This window comes from Plasmodium malariae, assembly GCF_900090045.1.
Source record: "Plasmodium malariae genome assembly, chromosome: 10".
NCBI classification, from domain to species: domain Eukaryota; phylum Apicomplexa; class Aconoidasida; order Haemosporida; family Plasmodiidae; genus Plasmodium; species Plasmodium malariae.
Genome location: NC_041784.1, coordinates 1,630,200 through 1,649,198, shown reverse-complemented (window position 1 = coordinate 1,649,198; position 18,999 = coordinate 1,630,200). Strand labels below are relative to the sequence as shown.

The 18,999-nt window shown below is 26.3% G+C and overlaps 5 protein-coding genes across 5 annotated transcripts; 2 read left to right on the top strand and 3 right to left on the bottom strand.

The window, feature by feature from the left end:
* Nucleotides 1-956: 956 nt before the first annotated feature.
* On the top strand, nucleotides 957-3,785 carry Myb2 (myb2 transcription factor, putative; the record flags this gene model as incomplete). Its single annotated transcript, XM_029005654.1, has 1 exon — nucleotides 957-3,785. One exon carries the CDS (start codon nucleotides 957-959, stop codon nucleotides 3,783-3,785), a length of 2,829 nt encoding a protein of 942 aa, XP_028862222.1.
* Nucleotides 3,786-4,077: 292 nt separating this feature from the next.
* WDR70 (WD repeat-containing protein 70, putative) lies at nucleotides 4,078-6,105 on the bottom strand (the record flags this gene model as incomplete). The annotated part of the gene is made up of 1 exon (XM_029005653.1): nucleotides 4,078-6,105. One exon carries the CDS (start codon nucleotides 6,103-6,105, stop codon nucleotides 4,078-4,080), a length of 2,028 nt encoding a protein of 675 aa, XP_028862221.1.
* A 1,737-nt stretch (nucleotides 6,106-7,842) lies between these two features.
* HAD1 (haloacid dehalogenase-like hydrolase, putative) lies at nucleotides 7,843-8,709 on the bottom strand (the record flags this gene model as incomplete). The annotated part of the gene is made up of 1 exon (XM_029005652.1): nucleotides 7,843-8,709. One exon carries the CDS (start codon nucleotides 8,707-8,709, stop codon nucleotides 7,843-7,845), a length of 867 nt encoding a protein of 288 aa, XP_028862220.1.
* A 1,109-nt stretch (nucleotides 8,710-9,818) lies between these two features.
* PmUG01_10044500 (conserved Plasmodium protein, unknown function) lies at nucleotides 9,819-10,621 on the top strand (the record flags this gene model as incomplete). Its single annotated transcript, XM_029005651.1, has 3 exons — nucleotides 9,819-10,006; nucleotides 10,151-10,212; nucleotides 10,503-10,621. The coding sequence occupies 3 exons, from the start codon at nucleotides 9,819-9,821 to the stop codon at nucleotides 10,619-10,621; spliced, it is 369 nt and encodes a 122-aa protein (XP_028862219.1).
* Nucleotides 10,622-12,844: 2,223 nt separating this feature from the next.
* On the bottom strand, nucleotides 12,845-15,160 carry PMUG01_10044400 (early transcribed membrane protein; the record flags this gene model as incomplete). Its single annotated transcript, XM_029005650.1, has 1 exon — nucleotides 12,845-15,160. One exon carries the CDS (start codon nucleotides 15,158-15,160, stop codon nucleotides 12,845-12,847), a length of 2,316 nt encoding a protein of 771 aa, XP_028862218.1.
* Between the last annotated feature and the right edge of the window lie 3,839 nt (nucleotides 15,161-18,999).

Sequence of the window (18,999 nt, the reverse complement as noted above, 5' to 3'; positions counted from 1 at the left end):
ATTATGCTAAAAATAAATGTATGATGACCTATTTTAGCGAGAAAATTTTTTTTCCCTTTCTCTTAATTTTTTCGATTTAATAAAAGAAAAAAAAAAAGGAAAAGGAACTGATACTTCTATGAATTAATGTTTTCAATTTTATGCTGTAGTTTTATTCGGCGTTGTTTTATTTAGTTTTTTTTTTTTTTTTTTTTCTTTTTTGTGAATTTTAATTGTCTTCCGCCAACTTTTAAATGTAATATATAAAAGTAACATAATATTAAAACATCCTAACCTTGTAACAGCATTTAAATGAACCATTCAGCGATTTGAAGATATGGTAGTGTTCGTATTCATAAGGAAAATTATATTTTAAGAAAAATTGTATTAATTTATACTTAATATTTCTGTACAAACAAGTATAAAGGACAAACATTTAAAGGAGTTAATATGAAAAACCGTTCAGTAGGACAGCAAAATTAATAAGTGTGAAATCCTATGTATAGCATATTTTATGGAAGATAATTTTTCCAAAGTGATATGCTTCCAGTTGGCAGTTGTAGCGATTGTACTTTTTTTTTTTACCAATATAGTGTTTAAACTATTCATATAAAAATATAATAAAGGTAACAAATAGAGTGTAAGACTGAATAATGAAGAAAGAGATATAGAAAAATCATCATATTGCGTATAACAAAAGAGAAAAATTGGCAGTATCATGCGTAACTAGAAGACAATAAGCTATTATAATAGATAAGAGGGTGATAAGAATTGAAAAGAAGAATAAAACAAGAGCTTTCTAATAGATCGAGATACAGGAGCCAAGCTAAAATTCGTTAGAGGGAAAAGAAAGCTGAAAAATTAGCACGTAATCAAGCGTCTAACCTGCAAATCGGCTAATTTTGTAACTAGTTGAACGGTTAAACTTCTAACCTATTAACATGCTAATTTGCTACGTCTAACCTAAAGGTAGGAAAATGCGAATTCAGATAAAGGGGGGCATATGGAAGAACTGCGAGGATGAAGTGCTGAAGGCGGCTGTGATGAAATACGGACTGAACAACTGGTCAAGGGTTGCTTCACTACTAGTCCGAAAATCAGCTAAACAGTGTAAGGCTCGTTGGTATGAATGGTTAGATCCATCAGTTAAAAAAACAGAATGGAGCAAAGAAGAAGAAGAGAAACTTTTGCATTTAGCTAAACTATTCCCTACCCAGTGGAGAACAATTGCCCCTGTTGTAGGTAGAACAGCTCAACAATGTTTAGAGCATTATGAGTATCTACTTGATGAAGCTGAAGGAAAGGTACATGATAAGAATAAAAATTTAAGGCGTCTAAGACCTGGTGAAATTGACCCAGCACCTGAGACAAGACCTGCACGAGCAGACCCTGTTGACATGGATGAAGATGAGAAAGAAATGCTTGCAGAGGCAAAAGCTAGACTTGCAAACACGAAAGGGAAAAAAGCAAAAAGAAAAGCAAGAGAAAAACAATTAGAACAAGCTAGACGATTAGCATTATTACAAAAAAAAAGAGAACTAAAGGCTGCTGGTATTACTTCCTTAAATTATAGAAAAAATGACAAAAATAAAATTGACCATGTGAAGGAAATATTATTTGAAAGAAAACCACCGAAGGGATTTTTTGATGTAAGCGAGGAACAAGATATTGAAGATGTGAATGAACAAAATAATAAAAAAATTAAAAGTATTAAATCTATGGAAGTCGAAAATATAAATGAGTCTACACAGTACGACAAGGATGGAAATAAAAAGGAAAAAGGAAAAGGTACAAGTAAAGGAAAAAGAATGAATGAAGAACAGAATCTGTTGTCCGCTATTGATAATTATGACAAGCAATTTAACGAACTTAGCCATTTAAGAAAGCGAGTTCGACTAAATTTACCTGAACCAATTTTGAATGAAAGTGAGTTGGAAGAAATTATTCAAATAAATAAAGAAGCAGCTTCATTCAACCAAATTATTAAAGAAAATAATGATAATTATAATAATAGTAATAATAATAATAATGCTAATGAGTATAGTGGTGGTATTGTACCCATTAATAATATACTTCCGAGCTTAACAAATTCGGTATATATTCTGAACGATAGAGATAAATTCTCCTCTATTGGAACAAATTTTTACAATAGATCCATTGCATTTTCAAGTAAGTTAGACCTAAGTATACAGCAAGCAGCACAAAACATTATTTCTAGAAATATCAATGATCCACTTATAGGAGTGAACAATGAAGCAATGGAACCACAGGAATATGAACAGTTATATCATTGTGATAGTACTAATGGCTATACTAACCAAGCTGATTATTTTTCTCCTACAGATAATACCAACATAATTATTAGAGATAATGTAAAACAGGTAAAAGAAGAAGTAGAAAAAAACAAAAAGATAAATGATGAACAGGTAAATAAGAACGAAAAGGAATTAATTAAAAATGTAATTATTACCGATATAAAAAGTTTTAAAGGAAATATTAGTCAGTATGCAAGATCAATTATGTCATATAAACGTCCGAATAATAATAACTCACTAATTCATAACAACTCTTTACTGAGTGACTTCTATGATGATAATTATGAAGAAAAAATTGACAGAGCAAAATTACTTATAAAAGCATCACTAGCAAATTTGCCAAAGGAAACTAATGTAATAGAACTACAAATGCCACAAGAAGAGGATGTAGTGAATGGTCAAAACATGGACGAAAATGAAGAAGCAAGTTTAGAAAAAGATATTCAAGATATAGATAGAGAAAAAAAAATGCAGGAATATTTACAACAGAAAGAAAAATTTAATAAACAAAATAAAATTGTTAGATGGAATCTTCCAAGACCTTACTTTTTAAATAAAATTAATCTATTTACTAATATGTTACAAAATGATTCGAAAAAGCTGGAGCAGTTGGTACAGGACGAAATGACATTACTAATTAAAAATGATATGTATAATTATCCCATAAAAAACAGCACTCCTATTCAGAACCAAGTACCTCTCAGTGATATCGACAGCACATATATGCAGCAAGCCATTGATTCGATTAACCATGAGATGGAAGAAGTTCACATTGGGGGGAAGGCGAATGATTCGTTGATTAGAATTACCAATATGGGAGGTGCTCAAGATAGAGTTAATGACCGAGATGAAGACCGTGCTGTACATGATGTATGTGAAGCACATGATACACATGATACACATGATACACATAATACACATAATACACGTGATGATGAAAAAAGAATTATGCCAATCTCGAATGAGCACAATATGCAGTATTGTGAAGAAGACAGTGTAGATATGTGGAAAAGAATTAATGACGGCATAATTTTTTGTCCTTCAAAAAATTTGTACACATTTGTTGAATATATGAACGAAGCTGATATAAAAGCTAATTACAAATACAGATGTGAAAAGCTGAGAAGTTTTATTCAAAAAAATATGGAAATATATAAAAAATTAGAAAACAAATATGATATTTACACTAAGGGATATGTGTTAAAAATTAAAGGTTATAAAAAATCATTTGACTCTCTTTTTAATTCATATATTAATTGCATAAATGAAAAAGATGCATTAAACGCCTTATACGAAAACGAAAAAAAGCACGCCCTCGAGAGGATTAAGGAAGAAAAGGAGGAAACCAAAAAAGAAATAGAGTACCATAAATCCTTGCAAAAGTTGTACTCCGAATTGCTGGAATGCAATGTACAGCTGAAGGAGCAGTGTAAGCAAGTGGTGCAAGTAAGCGGTAAATGTACCGTAATTCAAATGAGCAACGGACATTGAACGCTTAGCCCTTATGTGCATAATTTACATACCTTTTTAGTACTTTTTTTTTTTTTTTTTTTATTTTTTGTATAACTGAATGACTTCTTGAAAATACTTCATAAGTCATGCATTTCGGGTGCAACAAAATGTTTGTTATGTGTAATGTGCGAATAGTGTTACGTGTACATGCGTCCATCATACATTATGAAGTGCACACATATGCAAACTGGTGGCTGAGATCCGTTCAAATTAATAGTCCGTAATTTTAAGAAAATTATTTTGTTTCTGTTGTCCATCCATTTTTTGACGCTCATTTATTGCTCCCTGTTTTTCTCCCCAGACCTTGCATGTACCCACACACACAGTTTTTAACTCCACATTGCGGGCACTTGGGTTTTTTCAAAATTTTCGAGTATTCCTGTTCTTCTCCTGAGGAATAGTCAATTATCTTGTTCGGCTGAGTATATTTGTAAGCCTTCATAAAATAATCATCTCCCTGCTTATTTAATTCCCTTTTTCGTAGAAGGTCGACAATATTTTCTTCCTCATCCGTATGTTCTCTCGCTAGCTCACCTTTCTGTATTTCGTCCATACGCTCACCACTATTCTGCTTTACGTCAACTATGAATTTGGAATACGGGTTCACCTGTCTCTTCCTTTCATAAGCATTTGAGTTAAGAGCATTAATAGTTGGGTTCAACTTGTTCTTTTTGTTATGTTTTTTGATTAAAACTTTTCCAGAATGGGTTATTTCAATTTCTTTGGGCAAATTATCCAAATTGTATATATGTTCAGTATTCATATAAAAAGAATTATTTTTTTCTTTTACTTCTTGTTCTTTTCTTTTTGCGCCTTTGTTTATATATTCTAGGACTCCATTTTTTGAATTATGATCATAATATATGAAGCATTTTCCATCAGTGGTACCTAAAAATAGGTGTTTTATATATTCATCATAATGAACACATATAATACCTGAATGTTCATAATATTTTTTATATATCAAATCAAAAGTATTAGTAGTAATATCATATATTTGGATCATTCCATGTATATTTTTTTCCGTTTTATTTACAGTAGACACTTCATTTAAAAATTTGTTCATATCATCATCTCCTTGGTATATTTTTATATAACTATTTGTAAGAAATTCTTTTTTTGAATCTTTCAACTTTTGTGTCTTCTCTTCTTCAAAATCTAGTCTATTTTCTATATATTCGTATGCTTGATTTTTTGCATTTTGAACATTTTCTTCTTTTTTTGAAATTTTTTTTTCTTGTGTACCAATGACTAAATACTTTTCATCCTTATCATAAAAACACATATTACTTTTATGAACAATTGTGTTGATATTTTCAATAGTATTAATTGGTATATTTAAATTTCGTCTATCCCAATATTTAACTGTGCTATCTAAACTTCTGGTATAAAAATAATGGTTCCTTTTTTTAGAAGTTAATATATCAATTACAGCATAATTATTATGTGAAACATTTGGTTTAATAATATGTGTACCTTTATAACTATACATATAATCATTTGATATTTTATTTCTTATTTCTAACTGACCACTCTCACAGCCTATAATAATTGTATTTCCATCCATACAAAATTCGCTACATAAAATATTATTATTCATCATATTTTTTTCATTAACTATTTTCAAACATTGATGATGAACTAATTCATTATCTATACCATAACAATTATTTTTTGTTAAATTCCATATCCTTAATGTACTATCTAAACTACCACTTATAAACACATTTTCCTCTGATGGATTAATCCGACAACTGTTAATTTGTCTTGTATGCCCTTTCGTTTTATTAACATCCTTAATATACATATCACCCCTAATAGTATTCTTAATTAGTTCGTAATTTCGATTATATACATAACATTTATTTCCATTTGCTATCAATGTAATATTATTCTGTGCATCTAAAGATTGTATAATTGAACCTTCAGATAAACTTATCAATTTTGTATACCCTTTTTCATACTTATTCATATTTTTAAATTCATAAATTCTTACATTGTTATCGTTTCCTGACACAACTAATGTACTCCCTTTCCTTACTGATCTTATTTCACATATATTTTTCTTATGTATATTTAGTATTTCCTCCTTCATAAGTGCAAAATTTAGTTTGCTCCTTTGCTTGTCAAAACCCTCGTCTAACGGTGCATTATGTTCATCCCCCTTTTCATTATCCCTCTTTCTCTCGTCACTCTGTCCTATGCTACTTTCGCTGTTCGTTGAAAATTCGTTTGAGGCACTTCCATCTGAAAATTCGTCTAGGTACTCGTCCTCTCCTACTACGTCCTCGTTATTCATCTTTGCCAAGCCCTCCTTCGTTAGCAGTGCTAGAGGTGTTAGCGGTGTTTGCACTGCTTGCGGTTTGGTCAGTTGGTAAATGCCTGTTCCTTTTTGCTTCTTCCCCTTGGCTGCCTCCTCTATGGTACTACCTTCTTACTGCTCCTTAGTTTCCCGCTTATCGTTCATTTACCCAATAACTTACCACAGTTGTTTCCTTTTTAACTTCTCGTTGGAATGCTTGAAGTGTATTTAAGTCATTTTTTTCCTTCTCCCCTTATTACTTTGTGAACTGCCACTATTTCGCTAGTTATTACATATAGCTGGACTAGCGTATAAGAAAGAAAAAAAGGAAAAGAGAAAAGAAGTAAAAGGAATGGTAAATAAAAATGGAAAAAAAAATAAAAAGAAAAGAAAAGAGGATAAATTCTTCTTTTATTAACAAAATTTTTCACAAAATGTTGGTATTTTTTTTTTTTTTTTAAATTAAACCAACTCTTCTTTTTATTTGGTCAGTTTTAATTATTCATAGGAACCTTGAACACGCTTTGAAAATTTTTCTTTCTCTTACGTTTACATTTAATGACTATCATTATCGTTCTCTTTATTTTATTTTTTTTTTTTTTATTTATTTTTCTTTTCGTTTATATGGATACCTTACCAAATTTTATATCGTTCATAATAATGTAAAAAGGAAAAAAAAAAAAAAAAAAAAAGAAAAACTTAAAATCATGGAGCTCTTTTATATAATTTTATTAAATAAAAAATAATTCAGCGTATACCTATAAATGTCTTTTTTAATGAATAAAAGTAAAGTATTCATATGTTATATGCAAATTACGTTTTGTTTTTATTATGCTGTAAGTTAAAAATTGATACATCGATACGTTGCTATACCGTTATGTCACTACATCTTTAAATAGATAAGTGCAATTATTTACATAATACGCATACGTTTTATACATAAAAACATTTGCATGCATTAATAGATTCAAATAGTATCAACGATGTACCTTCTTCGTAGAGATGTAAATTTCATGTGTACACTGACCTTTATATTCTACGTGTGATCAAAAAGATTTTATTAAATAAAATGTTTTCTTAACAAATTAAAGGAGCAGTTTTTTTGCCATATGTGAACTGATACTTCAAAATTGACCGTTGTAAAAAAAAAAAAAAAAATTAACTGAATGAGGAAAAATGAAAAGCCTCTTGAAAAAAGATCATATAATAAATGAATAAACGGAAAAAAATAAATAAATATATATATATATATATATAATACCCATGCTAGTGCTTACTGAAATAACTACATAAATAAACGCATAAATAAATAATAAATGCGTGAATGGATAATACGCACGCAGCAAATGAACGATTAATATATGTGTACGACTGTCGAAAGAACGATTCGTAAATAAATAAAAAAACATCTAACACAAAAGCCAGAGTTCAAAAGTAATTACATCAAACTGATATAAAATATTAATTACGTTTATTCAAAATTAAAAGATAAATAGTGCGTTTTAAAATTTACTAACATTCAACTTATGTTGGGTGCGTGTTTCTTAATGTACATACATATGTAACCGTACACCGTGGTGTTATGATACAGTAATTGCCTCTGAATGTAACAGCACATCCTGCCTTAACCGAGTAGCACATACTATCTTGATCTTATGCTAAATATATGTCCACATGCGTATATATATATATACCATACTCGAATCAGGCAGCACTACCGCTTTTGATCCTCTCCTATATATTGCAGAAGGTCTTTAACACATGAAATATGGCATTATCATTATTTGAAGGGGCTATATATTTTGCACTTGACTTAACTTTATTTGATGCATTGATCAGACTTACTGAATTAGCTAATCCTTCCAACATCTCCATATCATTCTCTCCATCTCCAATTGATAAAGCATTATTTAAACTTATGTTATAAAATTTACATATCTTCTTAACCCCTTCAAATTTATTTGTATTACAATTAAACATTTCAATATAACACTTAAAAGTATTAGCTACATTAAGTTTATGCGAAAACTTTTCCTTACATAACTTTAAAATGTTTGATAAATTATCTTCCCTCAAACACATTAAAACTTTATATACTGTCAATTTTTTAAATTCTTCTTCACTTAACACCTTTGGTGTTATACATTCTACTTCTATATATTCTCGAATAGAATCGTTCATAGAAAAACAGTAAGTAGCGTCTATACTATACCATATGAAATATTGTGATATATTTTCTTTTTTTGAAAAATTATGTATTTCCATTTTTATATCATCATTCATAACATTATCAATAATTCTCTTTCCATTGGGGTCATAAGTAACACAACCATTTAAATATATTCCTGGCATTAAATTTATGTTATGTTTTTTAAGTTCTTCATCAATTATTCCTTCAACAGAGTACAAAGGACGACCAGTTGCAAACACTATTTTTACATCCTTCTCTTTTACTTTTAGTAAACTCTCCAAATTTAATTTAGAAATTTTATTTTCACTGTTTAATAAAGTCCCATCTAAATCTGTAAAAATTATTTTTATTTCATCATTCAGGTTACTCTTTTGAACTTTATTACCATTTTTATCTTTTATTTCAAGCATTTTTGCCTGCTCCTAAAATTTATCTAAAATTTTTCCTAATTTAATTATGAAGAGTTAACTATAGAGCACTAAAAAAAAAAAAAAAAAAAAAGGAGCCTTTAAAAAAGAGCAATAAAGGTAAAGTCGTAAGACAAAGTAGTAAAGGTAAATCAGTTACAAAAAAATATATTTTATACTACAAAAAATGCTTTATTCAATTAACAAACCATATGAGAATTTTTTTTTTTTTCTTTGGTGAATTTATTAAAGGCATAAAAAGCGCAATCTACTCATTCTCATATGTATACATATATACATATATATATACACGAATATATACATAAATATATACATATAAACATTCATACATATAAACATTCATACATATATACATACATATATACATACATATATACATACATATATCCACATATATATACATTCATACATAAATACATACGTGTATGTAGATTTATTTTTATTGAAATATATAATTTTTGGAGCTCCTTTTTTAAATACCGAACTTTTATTATGTGATTTTACTTCTTCTATAATATAAATACTAAAGAGAAAAATAAAGTGTAAATTTTGTATTAAAAAAAATATTTATTTGACTAAAATAAATTTTAAAAATATCCTCAACGCATTCCTGTACGCATTATGTGCATTAATAACATTCCTCAGTGGTCGATAATGATATACTTATAAACGTATATATGTAATATATGAAAGATGATATGTAAAAACTTAATATATACATAAAAAATTTATTATCCTTTCTCCAATTTTTTTTTTATATTTTACGTTTTGCATTTCATTTTATATTTTATACTTACTACATTTTATTTTATGTGTTTTACATTTTACTTTTTATTTTATATGTTTTACATTTTACTTTTTATTTTATATGTTTTACATTTTACATTTTATTTTTTTCATTTTACATTTGATAATTTTTTTTTTTTATTATTTATATATCGAAAGACTTACATTTAATGGTAATATTGTATATTTCAGTTCGTTTTTAACTTTCCCGTAGTTTTTATTACTGTATATTTTTTATTATATTACTTTATTATAATATATATATACTTATATTTTCGCTGTTTCAAAAAAAAAAAAAAAAAAACATGGTTAAACATAAAGATCACAAAAAGAGTGACCTGATACGAATATTATCTTCAAATATTAGCAAAGAAAGAAACAAGGCAGTTAAGCTTTTGAAAAAGTTCGAACCTTTGCCCAGAAAACATTTAGATGACAAGTTTGATGCAAAAAATATTGCTGTTCATAAATATAGCGCCTTGAAAGCTTATATGTAAAGATTAGAAAATTAAAAATTCCAATTTAATACATGCTATTATATATATATATATATACATATATATATGTATGTAATACTTCCATTTCGCTTCAAACAGTTTATTTGGTTTGTTATAAATTTTTTTTTATTTTTACAAAGGTGTTGGAGATGCGATAAGGTGAAACAAACGAACGTCAAAGTTCACTGGGATACAGTAGAAGGTGTGTAGGAAAATTATATTGAGTTGCATATGTACATATTTGTATTTGTTTTTGTATTTATATTTTTAGTGTACGTAGATATAGAGTTTCATTTGTATATGGGGATAAAAATGAAGAATATGATATAATGTGAAAAATATATTAGTATATTTAATGTACCATTATGCTGTTACTGTCTGAGATTAAATTTTGTACTTTATATATGTAACAAGGTATGAAATGATAAATTTGTAGAATATGTGAGCAATATTAAATACATTTTTTGCGTATATAACCTTTTTTTTTTTTAGGAATGAAAATTATATGCACCTCTTGCCATAATAATTTACTTTCAATGAAAGAAGTGGAGAAAGTAAGAAAGGAAAACAATACAAATAATGATATTTTAAAAAATTTAAAGAAAATATAAGTTTTTCTTCCCCCTCTTCTTACAGTGTAAAACTTTCCGTGTTTGTTTACCCATTTTTTTTAATATTAATAATGTTATAATGAAATATATTTAATTGAACAAGTAAAAGAGTTAACTCATCCTTAGTTACTACCAAATAATAAGGAATTACATTATGTAAAAATACGAAATACTTAAGGATAATGCATGCTTAGAAATAATATTCCATTTTTTCTTTTGTTAAATATGTTATAATATTCTTAAAATAAATATGCATAATTTTATTTTTATACGCAGAATAATCATTGTTTGCTTACTTGCTTGTTTGTTTGTTTGTTTGTTTGTTTATTTTTTTGTTTTTTGTATTAATTTCCGCATTAATTGCTGTTTAGAGAGTATATTATAGATTATACAAACAAAAAAAAAAAAAAAAATATATATATATATTTTTTTGTTCTCGTTACATATCTTCCTGTAAGATGTTATCTGCGTAATATTAGTTATATTTAGGTTTTCCTACATATACTCTTTTAATTTTTTTCCCCATGATTCTCTTTCTTTTGAATTCCTTTAAATAATACATTTCAAAATATCATGTAGGATTTTGTAACCATATTGAAAAAAAGTTTTATATATATTTTGAAATTAGAAAACTTTTATTATTTTATTTTTTCGTACAGTTCATTTTGAAAAGAATGTATTACTAGTAAATATTTAGTGTTATTCGTCATAGAGATATGTAAATATTTATTCTTTCAAATAGGAATTTTAAAATATTTTAACAGTAAAGAATCCATATATTTTTCTACTTCTCACATGTATTTTTAGTGATCCACGCATGTTGTAGAAACACCGAAGTTTCTTAAATTTTCTATTTTTTTTTTATATATAACATCGAAAAAAAAAAAAAAAAAAACGGACACCATAAAATAATGCTTGTTCAGGTGAAAACATAATTAAAAAGTAGCTATATTATTCCTTATAAAATGTATTTTGTATTTTTTTTTTTTTGGCAAACACATATATGTATATAATGGACAGCCATTTGTGCTGATAAATTGTAATTCGTGTGTAAATATTTTCCTATTATTTTCTGTTAATTTTTTAAATTAAATAAACTGTAAAAGTTGAAATTAAATTTAAAGATTAGACAGAAAAATGCCCTTCGAAAGCTTATTACAAAGGAAAAAAAAAAAAAAATATTGGTGATGCTACCATAAATTATTGCGAATTTACGTGCATTATATAAAAATAATGTTTCCTGGAAAAAGTTCATGTGCACTACATACACATATATATACATACACATATATATACATACATATATGTTTACATCTATAAACACACATACATATATATATATATATATACATATACGTGCGTGTAGTTATGTATTTATGAACTTCATGGTATGAACTTGTGACGCATTACAAAATGTATAATATTAAATACGATTAGTTAATTTTAATTTAAATGAACACTTTAGAAGAACATGCAAAATTTTTTTTGTTTTTTAATTCTACATGAAATATTAAAAAAGAAAAGAAAAGAAATTAATTTGAAAATATTAACCATATAACGTCACTTTATATCATGCAAAATCGATTATTAATAAATACACATATATAAAATTGTATTAATACTCTTTCAAAATTGCACCTTTTTTCATTTTTTTAAATTATAGAAAAAAAAAAAAAAAATGCATACGTACATGCATACATATATATATATATATATATATAATAAAATATACAACAAATATATTTTTCTCCTTTTTATGTTTAAAACGCTTCACTTGTCAATAAATTAAAAATATAAAAATGAGAATTTTAGAAAATGTAAAACACGGAAAAAAGGGATATCTAAAAAAATGAAAAATATACTACCATTTAGGTGGTATAAAAGAAGACCATAGGTTCTGATTGAATGATAAGGCATCTCCTTACCTTCAAAAAACGTAAAAGTATTCTGATATATATATATAATTTTTTTTTTTCTAAACATGATTTCAGCTGTACATCAACTTGTTCGATTACAAAAAAACTATGTATATATATATGCGTACTTGTGTGTTAACATACGGTTTATCAGATATTTTCCGAGCACAATTTTATTTCATTTTATCCATTTTTTATATCTAATTTTTGGGCCCTATAAGCATTCACCTTTTTTGTATTTCCCACCTAAGTTTTCCTCGATTAATTATAACCACATACCATTATATCCATTTGATGATTATCTAAATTAATCTGTATATGAATTAACAACATTCTCCATTTTCGTTTCATTATCACAACAACAAAAAGAATATTTAGTTGGAATAATAAGTGGTTCTTGCACACCTACAAAATTATCTCCTCCATAAATTAACGGATTATTATTATTATCTCCATCAAATCCATTTTTAAAAAAGTCGAAATAATCTTCTTTTAACGTTTCACTAAGTGCATCTATAACTTCTTCAGGTATCTCTCGTTCAGTTTGTTCACAACTTACTGTCGATGTTGAATAAGTAGGATCTACGTCAGTTACAGTATCTTGTTTATTATCTGTATCGGTAAAAACATCCTTTTTATCAGAGGAATTTTTCAAATCTAACTCCTCGTTTCCACATTCTTGAAAATTAGTGTGCACATTACTATCATGTTCGACATTTGTGCCAAGATTATTACCCTCTTCTAAGTAATCTTCAAGGTTGCTACCCTCTTCAATGCTGGTGTCAAAGTTACTAGCTTGTTCTAAATTATTTTCGAGATTACTAGTTTGTTCAAAGTTAGTGTCGAGATTACTAGCTTGTTCTAAATTAGTGTCGAGATTACTAACCTGTTCTAAATTATTTTCGAGATTACTAGTTTGTTCAAAGTTAGTGTCGAGATTACTAGTTTGTTCAAAGTTATTATCGAGATTACTAGTTTGTTCAAAGTTATTATCGAGATTACTAACCTGATCTAAATTCGCATCGACATTACTAGCTTGTTCTAAATTAGTGTCAAAATTACAAACCTGTTCAACGTTAGTGTCGAGATTACTAGTTTGTTCAAAGTTAGTGTCGAGATTACTAACCTGTTCTAAATTATTTTCGAGATTACTAGTTTGTTCAAAGTTAGTGTCGAGATTACTAACCTGTTCTAAATTATTTTCGAGATTACTAGTTTGTTCAAAGTTAGTGTCGAGATTACTAACCTGTTCTAAATTATTTTCGAGATTACTAGTTTGTTCAAAGTTCGTGTCGAGATTACTAACCTGATCTACATTAGCATCGACATTACTAGCTTGTTCTAAATTAGTGTCAAAATTACAAACCTGTTCAACGTTAGTGTCGAGATTACTAGTTTGTTCAAAGTTAGTGTCGAGATTACTAACCTGTTCTAAATTATTTTCGAGATTACTAGTTTGTTCAAAGTTCGTGTCGAGATTACTAACCTGATCTACATTAGCATCGACATTACTAGCTTGTTCTAAATTAGTGTCAAAATTACAAACCTGTTCAACGTTAGTGTCGAGATTACTAGTTTGTTCAAAGTTAGTGTCGAGATTACTAACCTGTTCTAAATTATTTTCGAGATTACTAGTTTGTTCAAAGTTAGTGTCGAGATTACTAACCTGTTCTAAATTATTTTCGAGATTACTAGTTTGTTCAAAGTTAGTGTCGAGATTACTAACCTGATCTACATTAGTTTCAAGATTACTAGCCTGTTCAACGTTAGTGTCGAGATTACTAGTTTGTTCAAAGTTAGTGTCGAGATTACTAACCTGTTCTAAATTATTTTCGAGATTACTAGTTTGTTCAAAGTTAGTGTCGAGATTACTAACCTGTTCTAAATTATTTTCGAGATTACTAGTTTGTTCAAAGTTCGTGTCGAGATTACTAACCTGATCTACATTAGCATCGACATTACTAGCTTGTTCTAAATTAGTGTCAAAATTACAAACCTGTTCAACGTTAGTGTCGAGATTACTAGTTTGTTCAAAGTTAGTGTCGAGATTACTAACCTGATCTACATTAGTTTCAAGATTACTAGCCTGTTCAACGTTAGTGTCGAGATTACTAGTTTTTTCAAAGTTAGTGTCGAGATTACTAACCTGATCTAAATTAGCATCGACATTACTGCACCCTTCAACGTTTGTTTCCAGGTTACTATTCCACCCGATGTCCATTGAAGATGAGCTGCCCTCTCCTCCTAAATCTTCCTTGTTATACGTCTTGTCATTATTATCCCTTTGAGATTTTCCCAAAAGAATGATATTTTCATCGCTATTTTTGTCTTCCTTTTTCGACTTATCCTCCTTTAAATTTTCTGGTAATTTCTTTTTTTTTTTATTCAAATACACACCAAGCCCTATACCTGTTACTATAACTGCAGCTAAAACTAGAACAGATCCTAAAGAATAAATAATCATTTTATTTTTATTATTTCTTTTCCTTTCCATCTCACGTTCAACTGCTTTTAGGTTGAGAAAAGTTCCTCTAGTAACACCATTATTTTTCGACAAACATAATATTAAAAAATGTGTTACAAAAAATAAATTAAACAAGTAAAACACTTTAGATATTTTCATTTTAAAAATATTGAACAATAGAAAAGTATTCAGAAGGAAGTTTGCTAACACAACTTGTATTTTTTTTTTTTTTTTTTTTTTCTTTCAAGGTATCTAAATATTACATAAATAATTAAGCATATACAAGTATATGTACTTAATATGTTTTTGTATTATAAATGTAACTATATATTTGAGAAATACTAAAAAGGATTTATTTTATTTTGCTTAATATAGATTATTTATTTAAAAATATTTGCCATAATAAAAAAAACAACGTATAATTTTTTTTTTTTTTTTTTTTTTTTGTCGTGTTTGATTATCCTTATATCTCTTGTTCTTTCTAATATTACTTAACGTTTCTTAATGTTAATTATTATTATCATGAATTCTATTATTATTATTATTATTATTATTATTATTATTATTATTATTATTATTATTATTATTATTACTATTATTATTACTATTATTATTACTATTATTATTACTATTACTATTACTTTTATTTATTTTATTTTTTTTATCTTATTTTAAGGTATCGAAATATTAATTATTGTTTAAGTTTTTCCTATATTTTTTTTTCTATCTAGTAATTTTTACATGCATGCTAATAATTTATTCAAAAAATAATAAAAAAAAATTTTCTTTTCGTCATTTATGTGTGATAAAGCACATGAATATTTTCGTATACTTAAAATATTTTTAATATATTTTTTATTTCATTTATAACTTTTCATTTTTACGTATTTACAAATTTGCAAATATATTAAGTAGAAAGTTGTAGTGTCATACATGTATATATGTATGTATATATATATATATATATATATTTATTTATACTTTTATCATATTGACCGTGTATGAAATTATTTGAAGAGGATAATTAAATGAATTTAATTTCTTATACGGAAATGAAAAGCGAATATACAAAAATGTAAGGAAAAAAAGACCTTTTAAAAACGATATATAGAAATATATATATATTTAATATTCCTTGGATACACCGTCATTAATTTTAGATCTTTTTGCTGAAAAAAAATGTATTTAGCCTTAAGAAAAAAAAAACAAAAAAAAAGGCAAAGTAAAATATAATGATGAATAAATTGGTCGATTGAGGTGTTTTCTTTAAAAAAAAAAAAAGGAAAATTTGTTAAAATAATGGTGTATCAAGGTGGAAATTTTGTACACAAATAAATAAATAAATATATATATATATATATATATTTTTTTTTTTTTTTTTGTATATAAATACATATCTTTATGTATATGCAAAATATGTATTAAATATTAATATATACACGTAATTGTATACTTATGCGCATGTCAAATCATTCGTATGTAAAAACTACAGTTAATCGTTGTGCTGGTCTCTTCACGTTTGTTTTTACTTAAGGAAAATTAGACATTTTATATAATTAAATTTTTCTTCTTTGTTTTTTCTTTTACGCACAAGTAGGGTTTACTCCCTACTCTCGCTCATAATGTTCTGTTACATAAATATGTTTTTTGTAACGGTTTATATATATATATATATAATTGAACCAGAAAATTTTCATATTTTAAAATATTTTAATTTCCCATTTTATGTGTTAACATATATAAATATGTTCACATAATTTCAAAGTTGGACACTTTTACATAATGAAAAAACGTCATTTTCCTTATTTGAATGAACTCGTTAATTCGTTATTAATTTTATATATATAGTTTGTTCCATTCAATGTAATTCTTTTATTTTAATATTTTTTTTTTTTTTCCTTACAAATTTGATAGTAAACGAAAGTTCGACTGTGTTATATATATATGTATGTTTACATGTACATACGTATAAAAGGATCGTATAATATAGTGACCTCTGCAACGTTTACATGATGTAGTAGCAAAAACTCTGCAAAATATATATGCTCTACTAAACCAATTGGTACTACTAATGGATAAGTTCCATGGTGTTTAAGATATATCAAAAGTAATGTACTTCATACGTATTTATCAAAATATAACTTTGTGAACTGCCTATTAATTTTAATTTGTGAAAACTACTAAAAATTCCAAAATTCAAACAATCGAAAATTCGAAAAATATTTTTACAAAATAATACCTTTCTTGTTATAAGTAATGAATGAACATTTAGCCGGAATGTATTTTAATTTTTCATCCTTGCACTCTTATATGTTACATGCAAAAGTTCATTTACTCGTTTTGCTTTGCGGTATAGTGCACCATAGCAAACTGTGTGTATAAATTGTGCGAAGGCGAGCTTAAACGTACATACAAATATATTTATATATACACATAAAGATATACATACGTATTACATATATTTTTTCTTAATAGTTCATTTCAAAATAGCGTGAGCACTTATCCAAAACTGTAATATAACGAAAGTTTATAAAGTAAACGAAAAATTTCTTACTTCAATAATGGTAATATAAATTTCGTTAAAATAAAAGCACATTCTGCCTTTTCTGCGCACTTCCTTTTTGTAATGGATGAATTTTACAGATATACAAATTAACTTGAAAGTTGATTACACTTAAATATATAACATAAATACATATATACAATAAATGCATACATAATATATATGCTCTATGCTACAACTGCATCTGTATATATACTTAAGCCTTGAACAGCTGGAGTTAATGCATATATACATATCTAAATCAAATAAAGCATAGCTTTTTTTTTATATTACATTTTTTCATCATGTATTATTATATATACCCATACTTTATCCCTTTTGTTAATAAAACGAAAATAAGATAAACTATTGAAATTATTGTTAACTTGCTGCTCACATATTTTTTTACTTTTTACTATAGTGAATGCTCTCCAGATACACAATGGCTATTCTTTGTTCATTTGGTAAAAATTATGTTTTACGTCAAGCATACATAAACATATATATATATATATATATACATATATATATTTTTTTTTTTTTTTTTATATATGTATATAGCTCATGCTTGTAGAAGTATACCCCCGAAAAATATGGTATACATGCATAAACAAATATTTATATATCTATAAACTATATATTTTATCAATTACGGATATACGAGTACATTCGTACTTAAACATTCCCCCCCCCCCATCATGTGTACTATGTTAATAAGCAACTGAGATAGGTTAGCATTCTTTTGTATCCAAGATGATATTACATAAAAATATAAAATATTAACACATGTTTCATTATATATCATGAACTTTGAGCATATTTGAATATACTTGATTATATTTTAAACTTATTTAAACATATGTGAGTATATTTTTACGTGTTCTCAAACATGATTAAAAAAGAAAAAAGAGAAAAAAATGAATAAAATGAAAAAAATGAATAAAATGAAAAAAATGAATAAAATGAAAAAAATGAATAAAATGAAAAAAATGAAAAAAGAGAAAAAAATGAATAAAATGAAAAAAATGAATAAAATGAAAAAAATGAAAAAAATGAAAAAAATGAATAAAATGAAAAAAATGAATAAAATGAAAAAGGTAGTTTTTTTAAAATTCATACAATTATATATCAATTTTATTAACCTAGAAAAATGCAATAAATAAAAAAAAAAAAAATAGGTTCAGTTCATGCCATCCTGTTTCCCCTTTTTTAAATTTGATCCTTTTAATTATAGCATGTTCAGAAATTTATGAAATATACTCAAATATGAAGTATTATACCTACCATTGTGACATGTTTATGCATACATAAATAGTATATTCATAATATATTCATAATATATTCATAATATATTTATACTATATTCATAATATATTTAATTTATAATATATATATATAATATATATATATATAATATATATATATAATATATATATATAATATATATATAATATAT